General features: G+C 40.5%; 1 protein-coding gene across 1 annotated transcript in view; it reads left to right on the forward strand.

Moving 5' to 3' along the window:
* The window catches only part of mib2 (MIB E3 ubiquitin protein ligase 2), a 35,738-nt gene that overhangs the window by 3,343 nt on the left and 18,583 nt on the right, over positions 1 to 13,812 (forward strand). Inside the window, 4 exon segments of the mRNA XM_018675181.2 lie at positions 2,646 to 3,041; positions 4,674 to 4,845; positions 11,489 to 11,595; positions 12,910 to 13,104. Of these exon segments, the coding sequence (XP_018530697.1) occupies positions 2,646 to 3,041; positions 4,674 to 4,845; positions 11,489 to 11,595; positions 12,910 to 13,104 (870 nt within the window).

The raw sequence follows: 13,812 nt of genomic DNA on the forward strand, positions 1-13,812 counted from the left end.
ACAATGATCGCTCTCTGCTGTTGATGGTGCAGATTTTGTATTCATTTTTTATGTCTCCATACTTCATTAACAGGGAAGATTTTCTGGAAGTGACCATCTGTCATCACCAAAAAAATAACATTGGGATTAAAGAAGGTCGGCCTATTTTTACAATTTAAAAAAAAAAAAAAGCCGAATGCAGCTTGAACTGTGTATTCAGCCTTTTGCTGTGCATTTGTAAATGATGTTGTTATAGAGGCAAAAGATAAGGCTTCCAGTAAGAAATGATGCCCCTGTAGATGAAGGATAGGAGTTTGTTGTGTGGGTAGAGTCATCCACCGAATCCCCCGTGTTGTGTCTACGTGTCAGTACCAGTCCTGGTCTATTTAATAATAATATCAGAGTGTTCAGCCTCAAGTCTCTCTGGAGTACAGTGTGTGGGAGCAGCAGAGTGGGTGAGGTGGGAGGCGGTGGGTATGTGTGGGTAGCAGAGCAGTTTTAAATGTAGGTGGGAGGTTAAGTTTTCTTTGTGTGCATGTCTGCAAAACAGTTCCTCAACCCAGAATGCAACACTGTGGGCCGGCTTTACTGCAAACTTAGTAAGGTTTTTCAGTATCTTGGAATTATTTCACAATATATTCTCCTCCTTTGGTTTCAGTGTGGAGTGTGTTCAGTTATTGGTAGATGTATATCAACTTGGCATTTCCTGCATCCATCCACACCCAACACACTGGGATCTGTTTGGAAGTCGTCCACTGGCTGTGACAGCTCCTCTGTTTGCATGCTGAAATGTTAAATGACTGGCTGGGATATTATTCCAGAGCATAAAAGAGGCTAAGCTGTCATTTTGGACAGAAAATGGAGTATAAGCAGCCTGCTTTCCCTCCTTTGATCCCCTACATCCCATATGTTTTCATACTTTAGCAGATGCCTTTAATACCTAAATGACATTGTAATCTTGATCAGCATGCAAGTGTAATCTCTGCCACATTACAGACATCTGTCCGTCCTATTATTGAAAGACTTTTTAATGGAATATTGGGTGAAAATTACCAGATAAATGGAGAGTACATTGGTAAGCTTAAGGATAATTTCATGTGAATGAGGGTGAACTTTAAAACGCGTTGAAAGTTTCCTGTCTACACCAACATTTATGGATCGTTTACTGAGGCTTAAAAGGCTTAAGTCTTTTCATTGTCCCTCTAATTTAGATTTGTGGTTCTTGTAAACAGGGAAATGACAGATTACCAGCACCATCTGTCAGGGAATGTGGTCAGATGTATAACCCTTTAGACAAACATGGGTCTTGAATTCAGAGTATGTTGTTTTGTGTAGTAATGTTAGTGGTACAAATGACATATTATAGTCATACATCAGCTCAAAAAGTCAGTTTCTTCCTCTCCACTACAACACCTTCAGCCTCCTGTGTGGTGTTGTTCGTCTAGGGTGTTAATACGTGGCAGGACCTGTGAGTGTGAGTCTGTCTCTACTGTGAAAAGTGACAACAATCAGGATGTGTCCTCCACTTTCTTCAGGGACTGCCTAGTTTAAGATTATTATTATTATTATTATTATTATTATTTAAGATTATTTATCATGGTTTTCCTTCCTCATGTGGCACATGTCAGATGTCGTCAGCACACTGTTTTTATTACTGTCTTTTATACCTGAAAGGCTGAATGAATGATTTGTTCAAAGCTACAGTTGTATTTTGTTGGCAGTGGATATGGACAGATGTTATTTACTGTCCTTTAGTTTTACAAGTCCCTCAGTTTGCTCTTTATCTCTCCTTAATATTTGCAGTGGTGCAGTGTATGAAAGGATATTTCGTGTCACATGTTGTTAATGCATGTGATTGGTGGACTGCAGCTGGTCATGCTTCTCAGCAAAAGTTCATGTCTATGCTGCTGACTTGAGCTTCGACATAAACGCTGCTTCCTTCCTGTATCAGTTCTTGTTTCTAGTGCCCAGTGGCATACATTCACACACTGCAGTCATCAGTCTGTAAATGTGTGTGTTCTCGTACATCTATCCTTGCAATGAGATTTTGACTTTTTTATTTCTTTGTGGGAACACTCAATGTTGCAATTATGAAATTCAGGTAGGTCCAAAAAATGCTGAGCTCTTTTTACCTATTCATATGTGTTTGTTGGTACTTAGCCACCACTAGTTGTGTGTTACGGTTGAGGTTTAAGGCATGAATGAAGCCAATAGACTGTCCTGCTATGGACGTCAGTACAAGTGTGTGTGTGTGTGTGTGTGTGTCAGGCTTGATTAGCTCAGCAGGGCGTAGCAGTCAAGTCCAGCTGCTCTCTCCAGAAGTGTGCTGTGACACACAGCGAGGCCTCCAGTGAATGATCTACCAGCAAAGAGAAGAACACTGCTCTGAAATTAATGAGACATATGGCGTGTTGCTTTATGAGTCCCTCAGCAGCCACTGACAGACACACAGTCAAACAACACACTGGTTGGACCATTTCCTTGTTTAAAAACAGTGGAATGAACCCGAAATTTATCACCATAGAGCTGTGACTTAAAGTCAGGACAGGTTAGTAAGGATCACTTGTTATGATTAGCACTGACTAGTTAAAAGAAGTGAAGTGAAGCCACTTGTAAGTTGTAAGTTTTCCAGTTTTCATTCAACTTTTATCTCCTTTTACCTGCAGTCTCCCCTGATCTGTTCCCGGAAACACCCCTGGTGCCATCCCTGCCCGCAATATCATCAGCGCGAGCCAGCTCCGCTCCTCATAAGCCCCAGAGGCGCAGCAGCGGTAGTGACAGTGCTGCCAGGCCCCGCCCGTTGCGCTCAGCCCCCAGGCCAGGCCCCAACAGAGGCAGCATGGAGGTGGGCATGCGCGTGGTGCGCGGCCTGGACTGGAAATGGGGAAACCAGGATGACGGCGAGGGCCACGTGGGCACCGTGGTAGAGATTGGGCGACAGGGCAGCACCACCACACCAGACAAGACCGTGGTGGTGCAGTGGGACAGCGGCACACGGACCAACTACCGCACCGGCTACCAGGGGGCCTACGACCTGTTGCTTTATGATAATGCTCAAATCGGTAAGCACTCGAGACCAGGATCTTACTGAAACACTGGGTCAGTTAGGTCTCATTCGAAATTTGAGATAAACCGACACTGAGAGATTCAGATTTTTTCAGACCAACAAAATAAGTTGAATGCATTGTGGTTCAACTTGGCCTAAATGAAATAAAGTCCAGAACAAGCAAAATTATGTTTCAAATCTGGAAATATCTAATCACAGAATAAGTAAACAAGGCTAAAAATGTGACTAAGCCTTTGATGATTGTTATTCTTTTGGTACTGAACAGTTTTCATATTCAGTGGGAGCCTCAAATCCTACATTAACCTGTTGTGACTTCTATCATCCAAAGTCTCTGCAGAGTTGAACAGCCTGGTGGTCAGATTCATCCATTCATTTTCAGCTTAAAATATCAGCTTTTAACATTTTTACAAAAATATTGGTTTCAGCTTTAAAAACTCATAATCCTCAGAGCTACTCGGGATCAGCTTTGTGCTTTTCCTTTTCTGATTTTTCCAAATTAAAAACTGGTAAAAGAAATAAAGTGTTTCTTAATTGTGTTTTTTTCTTTATTGGAGCTGATCTGATACAGTGTAAACATGGTATTAAACTGAAACTCACTGTTCATGCCTTTTGTTAAAACAGTTGTAACAGAATACAACTAAGTAATAAAAACCATGATAGAGGCAGTACTTAATAAACAGAGCCAGAAGGTTGGGATGAACCTTCATGATATTCAACTCACTTAGGAAAAAAGGAAAAAAAAAAACAACATTGGAAGAAATAATTTACATCAAACAAATCTAAGATCCATCCCTCCCATATTTTCAAAAAGTTCTTTCCATTTTAAAGATATTTTAGTTAATATCAAACCAATCATCAACATTTTGAATATATGACAATGATTTGCCTCAGAGGAGCTGCACTTTCTTCAGTAACTAGACAGTCTAGGACAGTGAGTATTTAAGATAGAAGTAATTATTCAAGCCATACTGCATCTCCTGGTTTTGAAAGGTCTATTCAGGGGTCTACCCTGAATAAGAAAGGTACAGTGCTCCATTCAGCCTTGAGAGGCCCACCTCCTAATTTCTCCATTTTGTTTTTTTCTTCCTGTTTGTTATTGTGGTGGCTCATGCAACCTTCACAATGCCCATTTTGACTAAGCATGGTACTGTAAAGACTGTCTCTCATCATCAGACATCCAGCTCTATTTTGGACTTGAATGACACACACATTAATGCAGGACTCATTAGCAATTTGCTCCATTTAAAGTGACATTTTCTGCCTCAGAAGCTGATCCTTCAATTAATGGAGCGAAAGCAGAGGAGGAGAAGAGATGAGGAGCTAAGAGGGTGGGGGTATTTTTGTCATTCTGTTTGTGCCTCAGTTGTTCCACATCTCATGATATTAGCCACTGTGATAAGTAACATCTGTAAAGACGGGACATATGTCGGGTCTGCTTCACTGACTTACATATGGAACAGACGTAGTAGTGTAGTACTAGCTGTACAGGACATGACAAGTTCTTTAGAGAAATATATTTCTCTGCAACAGAGATGGACTAGAGAGAAATAGAAACAGGAAGCTCAGGCATGTTAAATTTATGACCCCACTCAATTTTGTCCAACCTCTCTTCTCTTCCTCCCTCCAGGCGTGCGTCACTCTAACATCATCTGTGACAGCTGCAAGAAGCATGGCATCATGGGAATGCGATGGAAGTGCAAGGTGTGCTTCGACTATGACCTGTGCACCCAGTGTTACATGAACAACAAGCACGACCTGAGCCACGCTTTCGAACGCTACGAGACGGCACACTCCCAGCCGTGAGTACTTCACTGCCTCCTCCCCTGCACAACTGATCCTCATTTAAGTTCTAATTATGGTGTGGTCTATTACAACGTCTCTGTTCAACTGTCTCGCTCTGTTCAAATCCAGGTCGACTCATAGGAGGTAAGCGCCTCAGTTAACTGACCAGATGCAGTATTTCTGGTTTTATTTTCAGTGTATGGCTTGCCTACAGATACGTTCACCCCAACATTAGCCTACACCATAAACCTCGGTAGGATGTGGTATCATGGTTGTTTAAACTGAAGCAGAACAGCTTAATTTCAGCCTAAAGCCTTGCTCGTGGGCAGGGTCACAGATGCAGGTCAAATAATCAGCACTGACCTTTTGACACAACACACACAGGTACAGTTTCATGAGTTGCTTCTTTATTCTGAAGGGATCAGAGACGAGAGTAGGAGGTGTCTTGTTTTTATTTCTGCATCCTTCTCTCCAAAATACAACTTTCAACTAACAGCCAATGTGGTATTCACTTTATTTGTGTCAAACACAGTCCATTGTAGCCAACAGATAAATGCTAACATTAGAGCTAATATACTGGAAAATAACCAGATGTAAGATCCTCTTCAACTTCACATACATTAGCAAGCACAGTTAAATTGTTAATTACACTGAGCAAGAGGACTGTAATAACCAAAAGTTGTTGTTGTTCTGTGTTAACTTAGTGAAAACTCTGTTCGTCCTTGCTGTGGGTAGATGTTTAGTGAGCTGATTCCAAGTGTCCTGTGTATCCAGATTAACTGGAGTGAGTTCTCCCTTCAGAATCCACTCTTCTGCATCAGTTCACAGTAAAGCTCCAAACTGCTCCAGGCACTGTCTGAATGTCAGCTGGATGGCCTGTTCTCATTTTAACGAGGTGATATGTATGACCCAGATTTCTTCTATAGTTTAGCCCGGTCCAGGTCCAACACAGTCCCATTTATTTTCCTGTGCCTCCTGTCCAATGAGGGCTGCAAATCATGACTCGTTACTGTCCAGCTTCAGTGTGATCTTGTGGTAGTGGTTATTATTATTTTTTACATTTTTTTATCAGGATGAGCCAAAAGTGTGTATTTATTAGAGCCCCTGTGTGAAGAATCTGGAAATGTCTGACAAAAACGACACTGACACACACAGAACAACAAATTCATTATTTCAGTCTGTTATTGAAACAGTTTAATTTATGCGTCAGTGCAACAAATAAGTTGTTACACCCTAGAAAAACAGTCTCATTTAGGATTCAGGTCTGCTCCACATTTGATTGTGGGCTCAGATGGAAATGGAGCATCAGATTTGGGCCTTCAGTGAAACCTTGCCTCCTCCAGTGAGATAAAATAGTGCAGTCATCATTTAGCATTTTGACAGTAGTCAGAATCTCATTTCGTCTCCACCCTTGGTTTCTCTTCAGAAGTATTGATTTGTCGTTGAGGCCCAAATGTTGTTTGGCTCTGCAGTGTCCTTCATTAAGGTGATGTGTTTTTTGGTGAAGTAAATACCTGTATGTAACCAAACAGGTCGCTGCACAGATACTGGTTCCTTCTCACTCACAAGTCAACTTTCATTTTATTTACTCAGGGAAAATGTCTTTTGTATCGTTAATAATAATAATGATTTTTAATAATTCACAGTAAAGAACACAATTTCAGCTTTAGGATACCTTCATTTAAGTGATGAATAAATGAAAATCATTTGTTTTCATTGTTGACAGTGGTTAGAACAGATATCCTGGAATATATCAACCTGCCTTTTTAGATAAATGTGTCAAATAGTGCCACTGATAGCATCTGCATCTTTAATCTAAATTATTGAGAGGTTGTTTTATAATCTTACGCGACTGTGGTACATAACATCTGAGTGAGATGAAGCTAAACTGGAAAACTAAAAATAAATCAAAAGAGATTCTTTACTTACTTTGGATTGAGGCCTTGATACTAGTGCTAGTGTTTAAATGTGTAATGTTTAGCAGTGTATTAATACCACAGACTACCACAAAAGACTCCTACAGTTTAATACTTAGAATGTTTTGGTTATATACATCCCCCTGCTCCGTGTAATTAATAATAATTTAATTGACACAGAGGTCACAATAGACTCACAAGTAAAATGTGGGTGAAATTGCAATTACATAGCGCACGCAGTAATCTGTATAAAACTCCTCAGACTGTGATTTGAAAAACTATTGTAGGAGATTAAGAGCTACATTTCTTAAATGGATGAATATTGCTTTTCAAAACACTGACATCCCTTTAATTAGTTTCAGTAATCTGAATGACATTGAGAAAACTGAGCTCCATTCAAGAAGTTTGTCTGCAGAACTTCTGAATGAATTGACGTCACTGATAACACACTGGGCTTCTCGCCATTATGGTTCTCAGGGAGATTATTTTTATGCAGTCTGACACATGAATGTTATATTGATGTCAATAAAGTGGCATAAAAGACTGTGACTCAGCTGAAATCAGTCAGCCATGATGTGAATGAAATCTTCAAACATCTCTGGTCCTAGTTCTTTATACAGCATCTATGAACCTTTGTTGGTTTGATGTTTACCACTGACCACTGTAAGTCTGCAGCCTCCGTATTTGGTCACTGCCAGCAGCGTTAATGAATACATCTACACTGACTTCATCATAATTTCAGTTTTTAGCCACTTGGCTGCAACATTGTTTGTCCTGCTCAATAGCCCTGTTAGTCCCTTAATTTGTCCATCCTCTAGAGGTGAAATTAAAATGAAATTTCAGCTTTTAGAAAACCTATTTCCATCATTCCATACCCATGTTGTGATGGAAAATTGGATCAAAACTTCACCCACAGGGTCAGCTATTCAACTGCTGGCTGGTTGAAATTAATTAAGAGCAAATATTAAAGACTGGTTTGTAATAATTCTTTGGCTTTGTGGCCTTTTTTTTTAAAGCTTTTCCCCATTGCAAAATACATTTTACTGTCCTGTAGAAAATATGCATGTACCTGTGATTCGTGTGTGTGTATTTCAGGTCCAGTTTTTACAGGAATATTATTCATTCGTTCAACACCAGTCAGTGTTGAGCTCGCCTGGTCGTGATTGAGAAACAAGTTAACGTCCGGAGATTTAGCAGCACAGCAAAGATAAATAAACCTATAGATTTTTATCAGTATAATTCACAATTTTCTGCCCAACATATTAACATGAAACTAGTGATTCACAGCGTCCAGTCTTTGCCTTTTGTCTTCATCCTTTTATCAAAGACGTCTTTACGTAATTTCAGTGAGTTGTGATTGTTGCCTGGTGACTGTGACATAATGTTAATCTGGGAGAACATCACATGAAAGTCACTTCTTTCCTCATCAGATAAATAAAAGAGAAAAGCACTGTAGGGTATGTGGTACCAAACACACATCACTTTATTTCCAGACCACACTGACCCATATTTCACTGATAGCCATTCAAAAGACTGATTTATTATCTGGCAGTCATGAGACACACTGATATTTGTCTGTGAAGGCAAATTTAGCTTGGTTTCATAATGAGTGGTACTTTTTGTTGGGCCAGCAGTGATTTATGTGAGGAGGCTGGGTCTGGGTTTAGCACAGTTAAAGGGACTTCTTTCATGTGGACCAAACATGTGTGAGGGTTTAATGGCAACTGAGGCAGGGGTAGATCTATTTGTAGTTTACAGTTGTACTGTAGGCAGAAACTTTATTAGTGTCCTGGGGGAGCAGAGGGAAGTTGTCAGCACTGTGAACTGGTGCAGTGAGCTGACACTCAAGCAACACCATCACAGACATGGTGTGAGACCTGAGCCGGATTGTACTGTGCATGAGTGTCCCATTTGTAATTACAACAGATTTAACTGGATTAGCATGCTAACATTCTCAGCTGTGCAGATTAGCATGTTAACATTTTCAACTTCCTAGGACACATGTATTAGATAACAGGTGCCAGATACAAAGCAAATCATGGTGCAGTTTTTTATGTGATGTTCACAGAGCATTAAACTGTGCGCCAGTGTTACATTGTGTGGCTGTTGTGTGTTTGCTCAACACTAATTCAGGGCATTTTTTGTTACTTGAATTTTCAGGCCATGACTTTGACTAATCTGTTGTTGCAGTGTAATTATTCTGAGCCACATGCTATGACGTACAGTAGATGGATGTTTAGTGTTCAGTGTTAATGCCTCACAGCATCATACGTTGAGGTGTGTGTACATGCTGACAGCGCTCAGGGTGACATATGTGTGTACCATATGTTTACGAGGACATGGCTAGTGGTATGAAGTTGGTTAATCGGCTCTTCAACACACAAACAACACACATGGAGTTTTTAGAGAACCTGTCAGGTCAACACAATACTTAATCCTTTCCTTGCACGTTAAGCTACACTGCTCCACCTGACCTCCTCAGTTTTCTGTCTTGTAGCCAAAATAGACTGGAATGAATTAGAATTGTGCATGAATATTTTCTATTCTTCTTTCTGTTCCCAAAACTGATGTCTTCATAAATGTACTTGAAAAGGGTTTCTCGGCTTTGGCATGAAAGGTGTGGACTGAGGCTAAGCTGATACAGACAATATTTTTTTAAAGATGTGTCTAATTAGTCTTAGTCTGGTCTAGTCTGTATTTGTGTTTTCACAAGCCCTTTAAGTTGGCTGACATTTTAAGCCATGGCCATGTTACTCTGAGGTGTTATCATTACATAAACACCTAAATTTACTGTGTTTCTGTTGTTTCTGACAGCTGTCACTTTTATGAATTCATGTTTTCTTGACAATGTGTTGGTGCTTTTATTCCTGTAAAGAAATTGTTAGTCTGTTTATCCCACTGCTTTTATTTCAAAGAATTAATGCTAACCCATGGCTGATTGTTGACCTGGCTGCTGGTCACTAGGTGTAGGTCTCTTGTCCTGATCCTGTCTGGGAGCAGAGGTGACATTTGGTTGAGCAGGATTAGAAATCTTGATCCCTTGAAAGAGCTGTTGTGTTTCTCAGAGTGAGGTCATGTTTCTTTTACGTGAAGTGGGACATCTGTCAGTTTACATCCTCTTTATGGTTGAAATAATTTCAGGATGAGTTTTAGGAATAGGAACTTTTCTCTTGCTGAACTAGCTCTCCCATCAAAAAGAGTTCTCTTGTAGCATTTCAGTTCTTCAAGTCTGAACTAAATCTGCTTTGTGCCATCAGGAAATGCAACATGCTTTGCTTGCTGCTTTCTCTCCATGACCCGTAACATTATGATGAGGAAGTTCCTATAACCAACTTTGTTTTGGTTAGCCTTATCAGAATTGTAACATCTACATCCTGAATTCCTTGAAAAAGGTCTAGAAGCACAAATTCATCCAAATAATGCAATGTTTGCACTGACCCTATGTACCGTAGTTATATGTGATATGTAGGTACAGACACATACACACACACATATACATGCTCTGTGCTTTGCCCTGAGGTGGCCTGCTTTCTGATAACTCTGCTGTCCAGGGATTAGGCTCAAAGCTCTGCACTCTGTTCTCAGAACAAACCTGTCCAAGCTCTGTCTCACACTGAGATTTACTGTAAGAGCCAAATGTATGACTGTTTCCTGTTGTAGCACCCAGGAACCTGAAAAATCTGGCAAGTGATGAGGGATGAAGTTAGCCAAGGCTACCCTAAAGCAAAACCTCAGTGTTGGAGAGACATGTGGAGCCAGCAAAGCCTCTATGAGGCTCTCTGAGGACTACAGCTCTCACACAGCTCTTTTTCTTTTGATCACGCTGGATTTTATATGATTTTGACTTTATCCAAAAAACTGTTTGCTTGAAATGGAAGCTGGGTTTTGATCTTCTCAAGAAAGTATGGGAATAGGCAGCTCCTTTGCACCAAGATCTGATCAAATCTTTACTATAAGGTAGGTCAGAGTTTGAGACTGACTGTCTCACCTGAGTGTCTGAATCTGATTGTCAGTGTGTCAGATATTAGGATGTCGACACTGATGCTGGCAGCTATGTGTACAAGGTTTCCTCAGTGTGTCAGTTAAATCTTATAAGAAAAAAATGTGGAAGAACTACCACAGAATAGACATCTTTCAGTAAACTAAGAAGTTGTCGGTGAGGAAGCAGAGTTAGGAGACATCAGTATCTATACTGATAGTTTGATATGAGAGTGGAAGTCATCACAGATTTGTGTGGTTGTCAGAGGCTGGACTGGTGTGTTGTGAACAACCAGGATCAATAGATCAATGTCAGCGGGTCACTGTATGTAATGTTCTAACAGCCTGTTTTATTCTCAACTCAGTGTGCAGTAGTCATTTTCTTTGATTGATAAATGGGTTTGGGTTAAATGGTTCTGCTTTTTAAAATCTCATCACGTCTGTTCTGTCCATCTGTTGATAGACTTTTCCTCCATCTGTTTATTGAATTTTGTTTGACAACAGCATTTTGCTGATTTGATTTGTGATTCATAGACCAAATTTACGTGGGTTGTGCAGCAAATATGACCGCTGGTCATCAAGAATGTTTTTCCTTGACTATTTGCATCTTAATTGGAATCCCTGATGACCATTGTATTTGAGTTACAGGACATTTTTGGGGGTTGTAATGTATTGCTTATTTAAGTGTTTTTCTGATACATGTTAACTTGTCTCAGATGGTCTGTAGAGCGGTTTATTAAGCTGTGTCTTCATGCTCTTATCACAGAGTGAGCTTGGCACCGAGGCAGAACCTCCCACGGATCATCCTCAAAGGAATCTTCCAGGGGGTTAAAGTTGTTCGAGGACCTGACTGGGACTGGGGCAACCAAGACGGTGAGTGGTGTGTGTGGGGGGACTGTTAATAACACTAACCTGGCACTGCCAACTCATCAGGCCCCCTGCCTCTACGCCTTCAAAGTGTTCCACTATCCTCAGCCCATAACATCCTAACCTCATGTCTCATTAACCCGTGAAATGTCCAATTAACATGTGTCTGCCAGTGACTCATCTGAGTCTGTTCCACAGATGTGCCTGTCTGTGTGTCTTTACAGAGTCGTTGTTCATGTTATTTGTTTTTCTTTCTCCAGCCCTGTATCGCTGCAAAAACTGTAGTAGCCCCTTCACTTTAAGTGTAGTCTGTGGTGCGAGTATTGAGAAAACAGAGTGGAGGTTATTTGTGTGTTTGTGGTTTTCATGAATGTCTGTGATGATCCCACACTGTTGCCACTTTGAAAAATGTGCTCTCTTTCAGATACAAACAGCTTGCACTTGGTGATTTTTGAAATAGTTTAGATAGTAATGAAAACAGTCTTCCACATCAGTGGACTAAATTAAAACCCTTGCATGTTCCCTTTAGGGAAAGCAGGAATGTTAATATGTCTTTATGTTTCCTGGTCTGGGGTCATTGTTGTCTCTGAGAATAGCAACGCTCACTTTTCTGGGCTAGAGCGAATGAGTCAAAATGTCCTTTTGGTGTCTTTGAAATCAACGCCCTGGGGTTCAGTTAAGTCACTCATCAGGCTTATATGGTGTATGCGGTAAGTGCATGCAGGATGCTCTGAGCATGCTCAAAAACCCCCAGCCCACCATGTAGTCTTACGGGTCACTGGTTTAGTTGGTGTGGTTATTCACTGAGGGAGCTTTGGACTTTAATGACTTAACAAGGGTTTTCTCTCTTGTCATAAAACAAGATCTGAACCCATCTTGTGGTACAGGGTGGCTTGAAAATATTTAATTGTTTCTTCTTTCGTGCTCTTGATGTTCTTGCATTTGAATCAAGAGGGGAAACTGTGGTTTGTCAGGTGTTTGATTTTATCAAAAAAACATGAGAACTGTTCTACCTCTAGAAAATGGAAGTGAATAAGTTTGACACTTGGCAGCTTTTGTCCCAACAGGAGAAATGTTTCTCTGTGTTCGTCATCTCATTTGTCTCATATGCTACGGTCTCTGTCCTCCATTCTTACCAGATGTTTTCATATTGTATTTTTTTACCACTGCATTTTCATTCTGTTCACATATTTTCTTTCAGGACACACCAGAATCCACTTTGTTTATCTAACCAGTATTTTAACTTATTTTAACTTTAATGAGCTGATTTGTTTTGTTTCTTGTATATTTGTGTGTCTGTCTGAATTGTTGTGTGTGTAGGTGGGGAGGGTAAGGTTGGGAAGGTAGTGGATATTCGTGGTTGGGACACAGAGTCTGGTCGCAGCGTGGCTAGTGTCACCTGGTCTAATGGCACCACCAATGTCTACCGAATGGGCCACAAGGGCAAGGTAGATCTCAAATACGTGTCTGACGGCCAGGGAGGCTTCTATTACAAAGACCACCTACCAAAGCTCGGTAAGACTGTCTAAGTTCTGTATTAATTCTTTAGACACTAAGGCTGCAGTCAAATAGTCCTTTTTGCTTAGGAAGGTTCCTAAATGAGCGAGATGACCCAGAAGTATCTCAGTGGCAGCCATGATAAGAGCTGGTCAGATTCTCTAAATGTTAAGGAAAGGAACTTCAGTTCTTCCTACCTTATCTCCTTTAGCATAAGAGATACTGGAGCTTCCTTCACAAAAGGAATGGAGAGAATGCTGTCCCACAATTCCTTGCAGCATCAGCGTTTAAAGTGATGCACCGCCGTAGTTTCACCACAGCAGATCCACATACATGTAGACGCAGCGGTTCTCTTTTCCTAATTCCTTATCAGGTCTCCTTTGCTTTTTCCATGGAGGTCAAGGAAAAGTGGTTAGGAAAGGAGATTTGTTTTGACTATTCGACCTGCAGCTTAAGTAATTTATTTCTCAGTTGTTCAGAGGATCATATTACAAAGTTAGGAGTGAAGCAGCATGTTCAGCCGATATTGGCCTTTAAGACAAATCTGATTACAGTCTGTTATGTCACCACACTCTGATAAGTGGAGGTCAACCCTCTGCTTCTTTTCCAACCTATAAATAATTTTTTGTGTCATGTAGTACTTAGACTGAGCTTTGTATTATTATTAAAATAATATTTGGAGGTATTTGTTCATGACATTTTTAGACATAATGATGTAAATGTGAG

Source organism: Lates calcarifer, linkage group LG6 (genome assembly GCF_001640805.2).
Source record: "Lates calcarifer isolate ASB-BC8 linkage group LG6, TLL_Latcal_v3, whole genome shotgun sequence".
NCBI classification, from domain to species: Eukaryota; Metazoa; Chordata; class Actinopteri; family Centropomidae; genus Lates; species Lates calcarifer.